The following is an 18,357-nucleotide window of genomic DNA, read 5'->3' as shown; positions in this document are numbered from 1 at the left end:
GCTTCTCTGTGTCCCTTTCTCTGGATTGTTTGAGATGGTGTCTCACGATCTTGTATAGCTAGGAGCAGCCTGGAACTTGATCTCTACTCAAACAACCCTTCCTGGTGTTGAGATAAAAGCTTGCCTTATGTGCTTTTTTTTTTTTTTTTTTTTTTTTTTTTAATGATTTCTGAAAAGTTGTGATAGATTTCTTCCTGCCCCTCAAATATCCGTAAATCCTGCCATCTCTGCTCCTGTAACCCACCTTCCAGGCGGTGCCTGAACATCCAGTCATAGTGTGCTCCACGATTCTCATGTTTTGAGAATACGGTTACAATGTTTTAAAGGTTTTTAATTATGGTTATGTGTAAGTATGTGCACATGAGGCCAGAGGCGAGAAGTAATGTGTGTGTGTGTGTGTGTGTGTGTGTGTGTGTGTGTGTGTGTGTACACGCGCGCGCGGGCGCGCGCCTTTCATATAATGCCTATTTTAATTCTCTGAAAGCAAGAAACTGTTTTGTGAAACTGGAAAAGACTTATGCTGGAGTTGTCTTTGATAGCGACAAAAAATGAGCTGTCGCGCAGACCCGGGTGTCAGGAAGACCGCACAATAGAGAAAAGAGGGTCGGGGAGAGAGATGGATATATGTAGGCTATCTAAGACTCTGTTTGAGGATGGTTAACCATCATAACAACTGTTATGTGATTAAGTGTGAGGGGAACCTGGGCAGATTCCATGGCAGGCGAGGGTGACCTAAGTGGGGACAAACATGCCAGGAAGACAGAGCTTAGTGAGAAGTTTCATTAGAAATGGGAGGGAAGGGGAAGGAAAGAGACAGAGAGGACAGAAGAGAAGAGGGTGACAGGAAAAGTCCTGTCTGCCCCAGCGGGAAAGAGAATGTAAGTGGGAGGGGTCTTTCTATTAAAGGGTCCTTTGCACCTGCGTGTAGACTACGCAATCATGGAACCCTGGGCTGACCAGGGTACTGCCTGAGTGTATTCTGCCAGGTGACGGGCAGGCCAGCATAATGCCTGAGTCCTTACAACAACCCAGGGTTTGAGCATCAGCTCTGTTCTTGACTGATCGTGGTCTGGGATTGAGCATGTTGCCTGCTGTCTAAGCAAACCTGAGCCTTAATGCCCTCATCCACGAACAGTGATGGTAATGGTTTCTTTTCAGTATGAGTACTTGACTGTACTTTTGATTGATCTTTTTCAGTGCAGAGGCTGAAACCCAGGGTCTCCAACAAATAAGCCATGCAGAGTGAGGGTATTGCCTGCCATGCATGCAGGGATGACCACAATGCCAGGTCCCCAGGGGGTAGGGCAAGATTTACCCTTGTTTGATAACAAGAACAAGACAGATACTAAATTTATTTTTTTCAAATCACATTTCAACCAAGACAAGTATTAATTTTACTTCTTCAAATAGCATTTCCGAAATGATACGTTTGTGTCAAGACCACTTCTATAAGTAGAGAGAGTGAGTCTCAGAGCCATTTCTTGGTCATAGTTCTAAGTATAGTTCTTAACAGCAAGCTATTGGTTTCCAAGGTTCATTTTTTGGACAAGTTAAGAGTTTAAACAGAATTCTTGTTTGGCTGGAGTTCCTACATAGAAACGCTGCTAAGCTGGGCGCTGAGGGGGAAGCAGAGCTGCTCGTCTAGTTTTGGAACACTGTTCAGTGTCAAATAAAAAAGCAAATTATAGCAGGAAACCATGACACGTTAATAGAACCAAGCAACAAATAAGTGTTCCTTGAATATTGAGTAGGAGTTACATGGCAGAAAAGGTAGCCCATGGCTCAGGAAAACAAGACATGTAAAGATAAATTATATTTATATGCTCCCATTTTTTTTTTTTCCAAGACCGGGTTTCTCTGTGTAACCTTGGCTGTCCTGGAACTCGCTCTGTACACCAGGCTCGCCTCAAACTCACAGAGATCCACCTGCCTCTGCTTCCTGAGTGCCAGGATTAAAGGTGTGCACCACCACTGCCTGGCTATATGCTCCTATTTTAAATAGATGTACTTAATTATGTGTACATTCATAAAGGTAAAAACAAGATGTCAGATGCTCTGGAGTCGAAGTGGCTGTGAGTCTGGGAACTGAACCCAGGCCCTCTGTGAGAGCAGCAAACACTCTTCTGTGCCATCTCTTAACCCTATTTTATATTTAATACAGAAAGGGGATGCTGGTCTAGATGTTAAAGATTCATAGCTCTCCAAATGCATGTGATCATGCTGTCAGGTATTTTTCCCTTTTAATTTTGTTGTTGTTGTCTTTGTTAATGTAAGAGATTAAATTGAAGACCTTCTCAGGCTTAGCATGTGACCTGTCCCTGAGCCACAGTTCCAAGCCATAGTCAGACACTGCCTTTAAAATGTAGCAAGTGGCACAGATTAAGTAGCATTTGGAAATGATGTGATTTGTCAACCTGCGTGCCTGTGTTGTTATGGTAAGAATAGCACAGTGGCCAAGTCCAAAGTCTTGCCAGTCTTGCAAAGCAATCTTTGGAGTAATTTATAAACATTTAGGAATGTGGAGAGGATTGTGAGCAACCAGAAAGCAGGACTGGGAAAAGGTACAGCACACATTAGTGCTTTAATCTACACAGGGGCACATCTCTGCAGGTGGAGGCTCTAATGCCTCTGGGAAGACCAGAGAGATGACCCTGAGGGTAGGAGCACCAGCTGCTTTTCTAGAGGACCCAGGTTTGATTCCCAGCACCCAAAAGGCAGCTCACAACTCTCTGTTCCAGAGGATCCAATTCCCTTTTCTGGCCTCCTCTGACACCAGGCACATACATGGTATAGAGACACATGCAGACCAAACACCCATATACATAAAACAGTCTTCATTTTTTAACTAAGAAATAAATTTATTTGAAAAATCCTTGTATTGTCTGGAAGTTTGGAAATACCATTCTAAAGTTCTGGTTGCCTTTCCACAAGAGAACTGGGTTTCTTCCTGGAGAAACAATGCCCTACAGTCAGCAGCCAACACAGATATAATCAACTCATGCATCAGGTCAAGAGCCAGCCACACAGTTATTTAAGAATTATTAAGATTTGCTGGGCAGTGGTGTTATACTCCTTTGATTCCAGTACCCAGGAGGCAGACACAGCTGGACCTTTGTGAGTTCAAGGCCAGTCTAGTCTACTGAATGAGTTCTAGTACAGGCTCCAAAGCTACAGAGAAACTCTATCTCAAAAAAATTAATATTTAATTTTGAAGGCAAATTAATGAAATAAATCTAAGTGCTGTGCCTAGGTAGATTATTTTAAAAAAACTGTTCAAATTTATATTAAATATGTGAAAAATAATAAATAAAAGGATATTGATAGACCATTTCACACACCAAAAAGAAGAAAATAATCCCAAATATTAATTTCTTTTTGAAAGCTTTACATTTGTTTGTTTGTTCACCTGTGGGTATGTGTGTGCATGCCACAGCTCATGGGTGAAGAGAACAACTTGCAGGAATTGCTTGGGTGCCGTATGTAAAGAATAAGGTTTTTCCTCCCGCCGCTGATCTTGTCCTGCCACCGCCCCAACCCCAAATAACACACTGAGACTCTGTATTTGATATAATGCTGTTGGCCAGTTACTTGTTCCTTATGGGATAGCTCTGTCTTAAGTATTAACCCATTTCTGTTAATCTATGTATTTCCACGTGGTCTCCTCTTACCCTCGGAGAGCGGGCTGGTGTCCAGCTCTCTCCAGACTCTCCATCTTGACTCTTCCCTACTCCTTCCTATTTCCTCCTTGTCTCCTAGTCCCACCTATCTTGCTTTCCTATTGGCCAACAGTGCTTTATTCATTAACCAGTATGAGAAACAGACTTACAGAATGACATCTCCCATCACATCATGTGTGTCCTGAAGACTGAACTTATCAGGCTTGGCTGCAAGTGCCTTTAACTGCGGAGCCATCTTACAGGCCCTCATTGAGTTTCTTGAATACCATAATGATATACAAACCATCATTTGCTTTTCCTACCCTTTGGTAATTCATCTGTGCTGATAGCAAAGCAAGACTTTACAGGTCAAAACCGGTATCTTTTATTGATAGAGAAGGAACAAGTTTTTGCATCCTCAAGAGACTGGAGTAATATTTATTTTGAAACTGAGAAATTCCAGGACCAATGATCAGAGAATAGCAGACATATAAGTGGCACATTATTCCAAGATGAATCTAGATTAGAATAAAAACAGCTTTCCAGGAAATTGAAAAAGTATGAAGAGTTTGATGGGTTAAATAACACAGGGAATTTTAATCCCTAACAGGGTGTGGGATGGGATCAGGCAAAAGGCTACGATGTGGCCCAGGTTCTCCATTATTTTGTCCACAAGGTATTTAGCTGCCTATATCTCAAAACACCGATGGTTGTCAGCCCCAGCCCCAACCCCCCCTCCCCCGTCCCCCAACCTCCCACTTCCCCCTACCCCTGGGCCTTGAGGAAGGTGAAGGCTGCTTGGATCCTGAGCCTCCCACCCTATCCCAGCAGCTGTTGCTTTCAATTCCCCTGGCGACATGAATGATTCGTTCTAATCAGCTGAATATAAGAACAATGTGCAGGGTATTTTTAACAGTGTTTAAAAATAGCGCATACCTCTTAGCTCTGCGCTTTGCCAACGGGCGCCACGAGCTGCTTCTATAACATTTAAAAATGTATTAAAATTATTTCTGTTGGGTTCGGGGTCACACAGTGATGGGGAATAGACCACCAAAGTCTATTAAACTAGAAGCAAGCTTTATTCCGGAAAAAGAAAAGAGAAACAAAACAAAACAAACAAAAAAACCCAAACAAAAAACCCCACGGGGCACAAAAGCTTATCAGCTACAGCAGTGACCACAGCCAGAGTTCGGGCTTCTGAAATGTGGCAAAATGGGTAGTTCATGAACTCTCCTTTTTATAGTAAGAAGCAAGCATTAGTCATGAACAAAAGAATTTTTACAATCTTGAGGCCAAACTCACTTACAAATTTTTTTTTTTTTTTTTTTTTTTTTTTTTTTTTTGTTTTTCAAGACAGGGTTTCTTTGTGTAGCCCTGGCTGTTAGTAGTATTCAGGCATTTGTATTTGCTTTTCCTGGGGTTCTGACAGGATACGCCCTCAGCTGCAGCCACTAAGAGCACCACCTGTGCACATTCACTGTGTTCCTTTTTAAAAGGGCCCTGCCCACCTCCCATCCCTCTCTCTCTTCCTCTCTCTATCTGATCCTCCCTGTCTCTTTTTTCTCTCTCTCCCCATTTCCTTTCTCCTGCTGCTTCCATCCCTGAAGGCCAGGCTGCCCCCTCCTCTCTCCCCTTTTTTTGATCCCTTTCCAAAAACAAAAAACCCTCTGCTTGAACCCTGTCTCATGGCACCCTCCTCTTGCATGCTGCTTTTCTTAAATTACAACACTGGCCATCCAGAAAGGCTCTGCAGCCCAGGCTGACCTTGAACTCACAGAGATCTGCCTGCCTCTGCTTCTAGAGTGCTGGAATTAAAGACATCAAGTAGGAACCATGCTGTGGTATGGCCAATGAGAAGCTGCAGCCAAGTTTTATTCCTGGAGCCTATCCTGTACTCTTCTGTAGTTAGGTCACTTGGAGGATGTAGCCATTCCAGTGGAAGGTGAAAGTAGCTTGCATGGTGATTTAAAGAATGCTACCTTTCTCTCTGACTCTAAAGGAGCTGCTAGCCCCAGAAAGTTGGGATCAATCCTGTCGAGTCTATGTATTACATTTACTTAAAAAAAAAAAAAAAAGTACACATGTATTTATCAGCACACAAAAGCCCCTCTGGTGTTTCTAGTGGTGATTGAAATAGTCCCATGTGGTTACCAGAAAACAAGCAGTTCCTCATATCAGCTGGGATAAACTCCTTGTTCTCGGGGAGAGTGTTTGCTGCTATTGTTCTTTGCATGGTTTTAGCTAATAATCTAACTTTTGTTTGGAGTTTGAAATAGCAATTTTCATCTTAACAAAGATTCAAAGTTCTTGTGCTCCTGTTGTGTTGCTTATGGCTATGAGCAGTATCTATTTATATCCCGGCCAGCTGTGTGCTGAAGTATGCAACTCAAGGAGCCAGTTGTTCAAGGAACTTCTGCAGAGTAACAGGTATTTCTGAGGGCACTGGAGCATGTGACTGGGCCTATGAGTGACAGGGAAGGGTCCATCAGCCTGTGTGAGAGCAGAATGATTGGAAGAGAAACAAGGGAAAGCATGGCCTGCGGCTGAACATGAGGGAACAATTTAGATAGTATGGCTTCTCAGTATATTCATTTTGTCTGTTTGCTTGGTTTTGGTTTTTCAAGATATGGTTTCTCTGTATCTTTGGAGCCTGTTCTGGAACTAGCTGTGTAGATCAGGCTGTCTTTGAACTCCCAGAGATCTCCCTGCCTCTGCCTCTGGAGTGCTGGGCCTAACGGCCTGCACCACTAACACCCATTGAGTGTTATACTCCATCCACACTGTGTGCTAAGGGATGGTTTGAGGCTCAAGGATGGAAACAATATGCCCGCCCTTGCCTTCCCTGGGTTTGGCACTGAGGCCAGCAGTATATTGCGGTGGAATATACTACAACAAAATGTAGATGTGCCCCAGGCCATGAAGGAGCATGGGGCTTCAGCAAGACTAATCTCTGATATTAGAATTTAGGAAAGCTTTGGTCTAGGTGACATCTGACTGAGTCTGAGAAGGGGAAAGATGAACTGACCACATGTAGGATGAATATTACACAGACTATTCCCTGCAGAAGGAATAATATCAGGGGAGGAAGAGAAACTGGTCCTGGTGTGTTGTGGGTATGGCGAACCTGGGAACACCAGGCTGGTGACTCTGAGTGGAAGATGGCGAGGCTAGATGGCCACCACTATAGAGATTGGTCACTTGGAAAATCTACAGTGGTCCAGCCACACGCAGGCATTTCACAGTCTTCAGGGAATGCTGAAAGTGTCTGAGAACCTGAATGTTATAGATTTCAGGCTCACTGGATCTGTATTTTTAAAAATGGATTTCTAGTACTAAAAGAATGGTATTAACATGTTTCATCATAAAAAAACATAAAAATTGGGGGCTGGAAAGAGGACTCCCTGGTTAAGAGCACTTGTTGCTTTTGTAGAGGACCCTGGTTCAATTCCCCGCACACACATGGTAACTCAAAATTGTCTGTGACTTCAGTCCCAGAGGACCTGATGTCATCTTCTGATCTGTCCTGTGTAAACATGGAGGACAGAAATACATGCAGACGGGACACCCATAGACTTAAAATATAAATAAATGTAAAAATTCAGCATAAGTGTTGGGGGGATGGTGGCAGTGGGGTAGATGCAGTACCTGTGTATAAGATTCTCAAAAAGTAAAACTAGTAAATAAAAATTTCAGTTACAGTAAAGCCTAGGTTTTTAATAAAAATACAAATACTGTCTTCCTCTATTCATGATCTGGGAAGCAACTGTTCTGGCTTGATAATAGATGGGAAAAAAATACTTGACTCAAAAAAGAAACATTTGGGTGCAAAAGGAATGGACTTTCCTGCAAGGGGCCTCTTGGTCCTGCTGGGCAAAGGGTTGTTAGTTTTCTTCCAAGCTGACATTGTGTCTCTGCATTTTCCCTTTCTTCCCCCCCCCCTTTTAATGTTTTCAAAATTTTCTGTTTTCCCTGTAAGTAATTCTTACTACCTTTCAGCTGTGACAGTTGACCTTTCACTCAGGCTTGGTGACCAGAGGGTACCCAATCCTGTTTTAGGGTATTTCTCTGTGAAGAATTGATAGGCACCGGAACATGAATCACGTGAGGGGGAGGAAGGCACAGAGGATACAAAAACACTATTGACATAATTACTAGTGAAGTAATTGCAAATGACAACCACTACAAACCACAAAGCAAGGTAGTTATGAACAGTAATCAGTATGTGAGAGACATGATTTGGAGGAAGATGTTCAAATATCCAACAAGAGTCTTTGAGAAGTGAAATGCTCCTTTTGTGGGAATCTCCTCTAAGATTGCAATGGGCCCAGAGATAAAAGAACGTGAGATCATCCATGGCAAAAATGTGCCTCAGTGGTCAAGTGGATGAGCAGTTCCATGGAAAACATTGCCAGGATCCAGCCACACATTACTGATGAGACTTAGACTAGGGAAGTTCTGGCAGAAAAATATAGATGCAGGCAGTTCTGGAGAATTCTTCAAGACTAAATTAACAGAACTTTAAGTGACACAAATAGTGGTCAGGTCACATGAGAGCAGACAGCAGACAGATTCTGCAGTAGAATTTCTTAGAGTAAGAAGCTCCAAGCCTTCTTGACTTTGAAACTATCTGTAACAGTTATCTCTAATTATCAGCAATACTTAGACACTGCAACTTTGTGTTGGTCTGTGTAAGATACTTGATGCAAACACTCAGTCTACTGTGGGTGGAACCATTCCCTATGCAGAAGGTCCTGAACTGTGTAAGCCCAGAAGGAGTGAGCAGAACACAAGGAAGCAAGTGAGCCTATATGCATTCATTTCTCTGTGTTTCTTAACTGTGGATGTGATAAGATTTATTGTGCCAAGTTTTACTGTGGCTTCCTAGAATGATGAACTATATCCTGGACTTGTGAGCTAAGCAAAACTTATCCCTGGTTGCTTTTTTGCCAGGGTACTTAATCACAGCAACAGATATGAACCTAGGACATAGTTAACTGACCTTTACCTTGGTGTTCTGGTCTAGAAAGGACTACAGTGTCAGAACAGCTTTCCTAGAATTGTGGTGAGAACCAAACACTCAACAGACAAAAGACAGTTAATACACTGTAGGGAACATCTGGATGCTCTGGGAAGGTCTGGTGGTGTCAGTTGATCCTGGGCATTGTAGACAGAGACAGAAGAGCCCTCCAGCTCTGAAGTGAACACAGTTGCATTCAAGCATTGATAAAAATTAGTTTAGAATTAATCATCTAAAAGGAAGGAAGTCTTTTTAAAAACAAACTAGTAACAGTCCATGAGAAGTGATTGGATGCTTGCATAATAGAATATTTTCCCTGTCAGACCTTTTGTTATTCTTCCCCTAAATTTGGTGGAGATGGAAAAGAAAAAAGCAAAAAGTTCTACCCAAGACCGAAAGAGCAGAATCCAAAGTAGCTACTCAGACACAGTGGAGTCAGACCTGGCATTGCAGTGACAGAAAGGGGTTAGTTAGCCACAACCCTGGAAATAGCCATTGGTGCAATCTCCCATTCTCTCTTTCAGCAGAGTGTTCATGATTTTTTTTGGGGGGGGGCACAGGGGACCAAGTGTGATGATTAATCTTGTCATCTCAACTGCATCTAGGATCAGCTATGGGAGAAGCTGTTGGCCACACCTTTTAGGGACTCTCTTGCTCGGGTCATTTTAAATGCTAAGACTTACCCTGGCAGTGGCATTGGCAGCCTGGACAAAAGATCTCAGGGAAAAAGTTTTGCTTTTTTTTTCCTTATTGCCTTGATGTCTCACAGACCTTGCTACAGTGGCAGTGACATTATTTGGGCGCTATCAGAACCCAGAATCTTCAGGCATCCCTTGTGAACTAAAGACCAGTGTTTCTCTGGTCTCTTGGTACCAGGCTGGAACTACTGAGTCAATCCGCTCAGTGGGAAGGACTGGGCTGTGTCCTCGCCTCTCTCCACTGTGAAGCAGCTTCTGTTCAGTTACCCTAAGCTGTAGTACATGAGCTCATGTAATAAGTCCCTCAAATGAATATTCATTTCATCAGCTCTATTTCTGTAAAAGATGCCAACTAATGGACTGTGTCATGGGAGTGGTTCCAGAGAAACAGAGTGGTAAGGATGGATTTCTCTAGTGTGTTGTGAAGTGTTATGTTAACTAGGCAAAAATGTGCTACATTTGTTTTTGCTGCCGAATATTACTTAACTATGTGAAGGTGTGTTACATTTGTATCTGTTGCCTTTGTTAATGATGTAAAGATGTGTTACATTTGTTTCACCTTGTCTGCCTAAAGCACCTGATTGGCCTAATAAAAAGCTGACCGTCTAATAAGAAAAGTGGGGGATAGACAGGACTGGCAAGCAGAGGTATAAAGAGAATCAAGAGAAAAGAAAAGGAAGAGAATGAGGGAGGGAGGGAGAGAGAGAGAGAGAGAGAGAGAGAGAGAGAGAGAGAGAGAGAGAGAGAGAGAGAGAGAGAGAGAGAGAGAGAGAGAGAGCGCTAAAGCCAAGCCAGGTAGACTGATTGTGATACACAGAAGGGAAGAAAGGTAAAAAGCCCCGAGGCAAAATGTAGATAAGAGAAACAGATTAAAATAAGAGCTAAGCAAAGGCCAAGCATTCAAATAGAATAACAAGTTTACGAATTATAATTTGGGAGCTGGTTGGTGGCCTAAAGGAGAGTCTGATACACTAGTGGGCTTAATGGTGTCTGGATCTGGCTCCAACTCCAGGAAGGACTCTCCTGGTAGCAAGCAGAGCTTTGAAAACCTGTGGTGTGAACCATTTCATTAACTGTGTAAGATAAATACATCAACTGCTGAACTTCCTGACTATGGGGGTGATATAGCCAACTACCTCACGTTCCTGACACCTGAGTCAAAATCAGTCCCTTCTCTATTAAGTTGCCTTAAAAAATGTTATACTTTTTTATGTGTGTGTTATGTTGTGGTGTGTGTGTGTGAGTGTTGTGTGTGTGTTGTGGTGTGTGGGGGGGTGGGTGAGTGTTGTGTTGTGTGTGTATACGTGTGGGTGTCTGGGTGAGTGTTGTGGTGTGTGTGTTGTGTTGTGGTGTGTGTGTGTGTATGTGTGGGTGTCTGGGTGAGAGTTGTGGTGTGTGTGTGTGTGTTATGTGTGTACATGTGCATTGTGTATGTGGGTGTGTGTGAGTGTTGTGTGTGTGTTGTGGTGTGTGTGTTGTGGTGTGTGGGTGAGTGTTGTGGTGTGTGTGTTGTGTGTGTGTGTGTGTGTCTGGGTGAGTGTTGTGGTGTGTGTGTGGGGGTGAGTGTCTGGGTGAGTGTTGTGGTGTGTGTGTGTGGGTGGGTGGGTGGGTGGGTGAGTGTTGCGGTGTGTGTGGATGTTGGTACATGGGTGGAGGTCAGAGAACAACTTGAAGCCTTTGGTTCTCTCCTTTCACTGTGTGGGGCCTGGGCATTGGATGTAGGTTGCCAGACTTTCAAAAGTACCTTTACATCTCCTTAGCCCTTAAGCTGCTTTGTGCTGAGATCTTTTATTGCAACAAAGGAAAATTTACTAAGACACAAGTGATTGGGAGAGGCAGTTTTTATCTGCCAAAAGACTAGCACAAGAGATTTTTAAATTCATCTTATTAAAAAAAGATAGAGAGAAATGCAAGGTGTTGTCTTCATTAAAAAAAAAAAAACTGTATTCTGTTTTGGCATTTTTATGTTTGTTCATATACGATAATAATAATAAACAAAGGAAGAAAGGCAATCAATTTGAGAAGGCATGGGGGTTGTGGATGAGGTTGGAGGGAGGAAAGGGAAAGAGTGAAATTATAAATTAAATTTCAATTATAATGACGAATACAATTTAAAAATAAGGACACAGTCTCTCTTTTTCTTATTTATTTTAAAAACCTATAATTGTGAATAGCTTCTTTTTATCTTAATAAATTTAACCTAGAAGTTTAATTAATTCTTTGAAAATTTCATACTATATAAAAATAAGCAACTTTATTCTTAAAACTTAACATTGTTAAAAAACAGTAATATCAATACAGTAAATATAGAAATGAAACTGGAGTTTCGGGCTTGCTGGTTTTCCTTTCGTTACTGTGAGAATGGAACCCCCTGTGACCACTTCTTCCAGATCTTCATGTTCACCGTATTGTTGTGTGACACTACTTCCTGGCCTCAACAGGTGCCCCTTTCTATCTGGTGATACAGCTTACATTTTGTAGTCTTTTTCAGGAACTTCGTGGTACCTGATCCAACATGATTTATCTATATTGAACAAGATTAAAGCCTCTGTGTTCACACTAAAGCAGAGACTACTGTTGAGTAAAATATCCGGGTGTGGCACAGACGCAGGAGGATCTCGGGAGTTCAAGGCCAGCCTGGTCTATATAATAAGTTCTAGGATAACCAAGATTATATACAGAGACCCTGCCTCAAACAAACAAAATATCCTGGACCGCTAGAATGGTGCACATAATAGGTGCTTCATAAACATTTCCATAATCAGCCAGGCATTGTGGTACATGCCTTTAATTCCAGCACTTGGGAAGCAGAGGGAGGAGGATTCTCTGCATTTGAAGCCAGCCTGGTCTACAAAGCAAGTTCCAGGACAACCAGGGCTACACAGAGAAACCTTGTCTTGAGAAACAAACAAGCACAAAACAATCAAACAACAACAAAACACGCCCAGAACCATCTTGGACACACAGGTGGAGCTTTCCAAGCCTTGGGAGTCCCCAAGATGGACAGGAAGATTCCAACAGGTCATAGCCATAGCTTTCCTAAGTGTATCTGGTGACCCCTGCTGGCCTAGTTAACACAGGAATCAAATTCAATTTCCATCATGCTCACTCAACTCATTCTCTTGCTTCTTTGCACCAGTGGCAAAAAAAAAAAAAAAAAAAAAACGCCAGCTAGCACGGGGTGGAACTGGGGCTCAGCATCCTTCTTCTTCCATCTCTGTCAGAACAGCTCCTTCAGCTGCAAGCTCATCACTTTGTATTTTTGGTACAAACTTCAGAGATTTGTGAAGGAGAGAACTGTGCTTGATGCAGGTCTTTCCTTCCTCCCTCCCTCCCTCCCTCCCTCCCTTCCTTCCTTCCTTCCTTGCCCAGATTTCCGGCATTCTGTGGGTCAGACTTCACATCAGTGAAATGGATTGGTGAGAATATAATTGGCAGTGACACATCATTTAGTCCCATGGATTTCATGTCTCTTGACTTAACAGTTTTGAAAATGGTATTCACCACCACAAAAGCAAAGTTTGGCAAAAAGCTCTCCTTGCATTGAAAATGGCAGTCAGAAGAGTTGCCACAAGTGTCTCAGAGGCATCATCAGGAGATGTCACTGAACTTGTTAGGACTTGACATGAGAAAGTAAAAGAGGAACTAGGAATTAAAAAATAATAATCAAAATAGGGCTAGAGATATGGCTCAGCCACACTGGTGCCTCAGTAGGACCTGTAACTCCAGTCTGAAAAGATATAAAGCCCTGTGTGGGGTCTCACACACATGTGTACACACATCCATCCACAAATCATAACAAGCAAATCTTTTAAAAGTTCAAAAAAAAAAAACAAGACTGGGAATATATAAAACAACAACAAGCTTTTGAAAGCTATTTTATTTACTTTGTGTGTGTATATACATGTGTAATTTGCTGAGCATAAAGCCATGTGTACTAGACATAACCACTACTACATAGAGACAAAAATATCCTAGTTTTAGCACAGAGCCTCCAAGCCTGTTGATGCAACTTTCATTCACATGCGTGCATGAATACATACATACATACATATACATACATTTACAGATGTGAGTCAGTCTTACTGTTCATTCTACTGTATACCCTACTGATTATTTGTGATGAGCCTTCAAATGTGTTCACTCACCTAAGGTTGTCACTACAAGTATTTTATGTAATTAAATATTCATAGTATGATATTCAAAATAAATTTGAAAAAGAAAGCTTTCTCTCACTCCATCACCCCCTCCCCACAGTGGCCACCACCCCTAGGGGGCACTGACTAGATCCTTACAGACACCCTGTAACCAGGATGCCACATTAGCTTCTCCAGCCATTCTCTGCCTTCCTTTGGGACTTTGTGCCTTTATTCCCATGTTGAACATGTTGACATCTCCAGAACTGATCTGTATCCATTGGATAGGCACTAAATAAACAATGGCAGAAGTTCACATCACGTGAGAAGTGGCCCTTCGGGCTTGATCCCACCAGGGACTGTGCACTTGGTCTTAGTAGGTAGCAGCGTGAATTAGCTCTCTGCAACCCATTCTGCGCTAGAAGAAACAGCCGAGATCACAGCAAACCTGAGCTCTGCCTCCTCCCTGGCAACCCTTTCTCACTACATGTCAACATGACCCTCTCTTCGGTTTTACTGCAATTTGTGTTTGCAGAGCCCTCAGTGGTTATGTCAATACACACAAGGCATTTCTTCAAAGAGACAGACATGCTGAGCATGTGGCACGCATCCGTATTATTGTAGAATTAGATTTTCTTTAAAAATGTTTTATGTGTGTGTGTGTGTGTGTGTATGCACGTGTGTAACAGAAAGTGGACATACATGTCACAGCATACACGTGGAGGTCAGAGGACAACTTTGTGCACTTGGTTCTCTCCTTCCATGGCTCACACTCAAGGACCTTGCTGCAAGATCTTTTATCCGTGGAATCATCTCATCAGCTCTTGTACCTGAATTTTAAAGTTAGCCATATAAGCTTTTCTGTTGGACTTCAAACAGGTAAATAATAAATGATGTGACTACATGTATATCAATAGGCAAGGATAATGATTTATAAGTGTCACTGAATCCTGGAAGACAAACACACAATCTATTCCATTTCTATAGATGTATTTATGCTACACATTGTAATATGAGTTTGCCCATTTTGAGTCATTAAAGGCTTACGCAAATTATACCAACTCTAAATGATGTTGTTGGAACCCTAATAATTAATAATTATTTCTGAGCCATGTACTTTACAGGTTTAACTTGCTGTCAGCATGCCCACATAATTATGCTTTTTTCTTCAGAAAATCGATACTTGCTCCACATGCTTGTAACTGCTGTGTGTGTGTGTGTGTGTATGTGTGTGTGCACGTGTATGTGTGTGCCTGTGTGCGTACGTGTTTGTGCATGTGTATTTGTGTGTGTGTGTGTGCATATGTATGCATGTGCGTGTACATGTGTGTGCATGTGTATGTGTGTGGTGTGGGGGTGTCTGTATGTGTGTACGTATGAATAAACACACTAGCACACACATAGTTGTATACTGAGAAATACAGGGAGAAGCAATATATGCATGCCATTTACTGGTAATTTAATCCCGAAATCCCCATGAAAATTTAGATCCTAACTTCTTTTGCAACATTTTCCTGTATTTGAATACTTTCCTGTCCACTGGATTATCAAATACTATCAATCCCGTAATACTTGACATTTAAAATATACAAATGTGACTAAAATCCATTTCTATTCAGCCCTTAAAATGGGACTGACAGTCATTAAAGTAGCCAAAATTATACTCTGTGTGTGTTATTCACACACACTTCAGTCTATGCTTGTGTATATATATTTAAAAAAAAAAAAGTTCAGTAATTACAGAGACTCAGTATCCAGCATCTCACCACAGTTCAGTTTGTACATTTAGAATAAGATAATTAGGAATGAAATTCGAAGTTCTAGGTAAGAAGACCGCGGCAAGGCGCGCACTGCCACACTGTGAGCAGTGAGGGAAACCCTCCCTGCTCAGGTGTCTGCAGATGGTGAAACCGCATCCAGCGAGCGCAGGAGTTTGGTCTAAAGGACAAGGGCTAAAGGACTGGACTCTTGCCACTGTCGGTTTGTCCTCTGGCTACCTGCACGGCTGGGAACAGGCAGGTTTCACTTGCGATTTTTTTGGGGAGGGCGGGGGTGCACAGCGTCTGTGTGGGTATCTCCTTTTCAAGGTCTGCCCTGAAAGGCAGCAAAGGAGCGGAGCCTTCATCCAGCTGCAAGTTCATGTGACCTCAACTTGCTGGTTCGCGCTGCAGAACAGATCCCAAGGCTGGCATCTCTCAGTTTGTGCCACATCCTCATCTCCTGCGACTGCAGATAGCTGATACGGGTCCCCAAAGGCAGCGGAAGAATGCTCCGGGGCCGGTCCTTGTCTGTGACTTCCCTGAGTGGCCTCCCTGTGTGGGAAGCCGAAAGACTCCCGGTGGAAGACTTACTGCTTTTTGAAGTGTCTTGGGAGGTGACCAACAAAGGTTTGTACTGTCCTTAACATTGGCCTGTGCTGGGTGCGTGCGGAGGGACGGTACTGTCCTTAACATTGGCCTGTGCTGGGTGCGTGCGGAGGGACGCAGACTAGGAGCCACAGGTGACCCCAATGACGATGCACTACCAGAGAGTGGGGTAACATTGGATCTGAAGATACCCATAGGTCTCATTACTTTTTCTCAATAGGCAATGAAAACATAAAGCGACATACGGGGTGAAGAGGGAGAGAATTGAAAATGCTAGTGGAAGTTGAATATACACATTTATGCTAAAGTTTTAAATTAATGTCATGACAAAGTAGGAATTTAAAAGTTTTTTTTTTTTTTTTTTTTTTTTTGTTTGAGCATTTTCCTCTGAAATAAGAAGCAAATTAAGCAATCCTTTGATTAGAGACAAAGCTGTATGTGGCCATGAAAAATATATAACTTTAGCTCTTTATGTTATTCGTCTTTGTACTATTAGTGATTATATGAAAAATTCAATATGTGTTTCTAAGAATTCCAGATGAGATTGGATTAGGGTTTTTTTGGGTTTTTGTGGTGTGTGTGTGTGTGTGTGTGTGTGTGTTTGGTTTGGTTTTGGTTTTTTGAGACAGAATTTCTCTGTGTAACAGCCCTGGCTGTCCTGGATCTCACTCTGTAGACCAGGCTGGCCTTGAACTCACAGAGATCTATCTGCTTGTCTCTGCCTCCCCAGTGTTGGGATTAAATGCATATGCCACCACCGCCCGGCAAGATTGGATTAGGCTTTAATTAAATTGTGTTCTATTAAAAGGGATGAAATTAACCTTTCTCCGATGCTATGCAAATACAGAGAATACAAAATAAGGAAGAAAATAAAATTGGTTAAAAAAAAAAGTGCTTTTAAAATGCAGACAACCTGATGATTTCCTAATACAGACATTTCTAAGACTATATGGAAACCAATTCCTGTAGATTGATGTTTTCTAGTTAAAGGATGCTGGGATGGGGTGTGGGGGGGGCCACTGTCCAGTTATGGCTGGCTTAGAACTCGAAGATTCAAGTGCTAAGACTACAGGTGTGTGCCATCACACCTGGCTTAAGACCGTCAACGCAATATTAGCAGGTGAATGAATTTCAATGGCTGAATTCTCCAAGATCAATCAAAACCAGGCAGAAAGATGGGTGGGTAAATGGTAGCACCAACCTTTGCAGTTTGAAGATGGGAACTCAGAATGAACGGGGATCCTATTTCTTCCTTGCATCTGTTGAAAGTCAGCTAGTATCAGAATTAGGATTGTATTTGCTGAGGCTGGTGAGATAACATGCCCAGTAAAATGCTAACCTCGCAAGCATGACGATCTGAGTTCCTTCCCCAGAACTCACATGGAAAACCTGGGTGTGGTGGCAAATGCCTGTTGTCCCAGGGCTGGGGAAGTGGGGACCAGTAGACCGCAGAGGCTTACTGGCCCGTCAGCCTCGCAGAAGTGCTAAGCTCCAGGCAGATGAGAGACCCTGTTTCAAAAAACAAAGCCCCATGATGGCGTTTGTTGACCTCTGGCCTCCTTGTGTATGTGCATACTCACTCACATGTGCACACACGTGCACCCATAGGAACATGGGCACACACGTGCACCATGTGCGCGCACACACACACAGAGCTGTATTTGAACTCTGTCCTGGTTTCTACCTCACGCTGACTGTCCAAAGTTCTCTGGTACAGATTTCGGAACTATGGGAACGGAGGGTTAGCAGTGTGCTCTTCTGTTTCGAAGTGCCCAGACCCACGCGAGGCACTGAGTTCTTTTTCCTCTGGATTATTAACAGAGAGCACCCCACCTCTGTTCACAGCTCTTTCAAATGCCCCTTCCAGGCTCCCGAGTGTCCCTGGGTTTCTCTGCAGAGTAGGCAGGAACTCGAGGAGCGAGCTTTTGGAGAGGGGAAGCTGGTGAGGGTCTGTGCTGGGAATTAGTCATGAAGAGCTATGCACAGGCCCCGGACACCAGCAGGGCTCTTCTTGCTTCCATTTTGCAGTCATGAATGGGACGTCAGAGATCACGCGTGAAAGTTGCAGTCCCGTGAGTCCTATGTGACATGCATGCTGATCTCTGGCGCTAGAGAGGTTCCCTGGCAAATAAAACATGTTCCTAACTGGGTGCTGGTTGCTCACACCTTTAATCCTCGCATGAAAGCAGAGACAGTTGGATCTCTGTGAGTGAGTTCGAGGCCAGTGAGTTCCAGGGCAGGCTCCAAAGTTACAGAGAAACCCTGTCCAAAAAAAAAAAAAAAAAAAAAAAAAAAGTTCAATTGCCTTTTTTTAAAAAAAACAAAAACAACCTTTTTTTTTTTTTTTTTTTTTTTTTTTTTTATGGATGTTTTGTCTGTGTGTAAGGAAAGACCAGAAGAGGGTGTCTGCCCTCTTGGAACTGGAGTTTCAGAGGGTTGTGAGCTGCCATGTGAGAACTGCAATTGCACCCAGGCAGAGCACAA

General features: G+C 42.8%; 1 protein-coding gene across 1 annotated transcript in view; it reads left to right on the top strand.

The window, feature by feature from the left end:
- Positions 1-15,731: 15,731 nt before the first annotated feature.
- The window catches only part of Gys2 (glycogen synthase 2), a 29,935-nt gene continuing 27,309 nt past the window's right edge, over positions 15,732-18,357 (top strand). Inside the window, exon 1 of the mRNA XM_051173326.1 lies at positions 15,732-15,894. Coding sequence (XP_051029283.1) covers positions 15,774-15,894 — 121 coding nt within the window. The 5' untranslated portion in view covers positions 15,732-15,773. The remainder of the gene's footprint in view (positions 15,895-18,357) is intronic.

This window comes from Phodopus roborovskii, unplaced genomic scaffold (genome assembly GCF_943737965.1).
Source record: "Phodopus roborovskii unplaced genomic scaffold, PHOROB, whole genome shotgun sequence".
NCBI lineage: Eukaryota > Metazoa > Chordata > Mammalia > Rodentia > Cricetidae > Phodopus > Phodopus roborovskii.
Note: the sequence above shows the minus strand (reverse complement) of the source record. Positions and strands in the feature narration are given on the sequence as shown.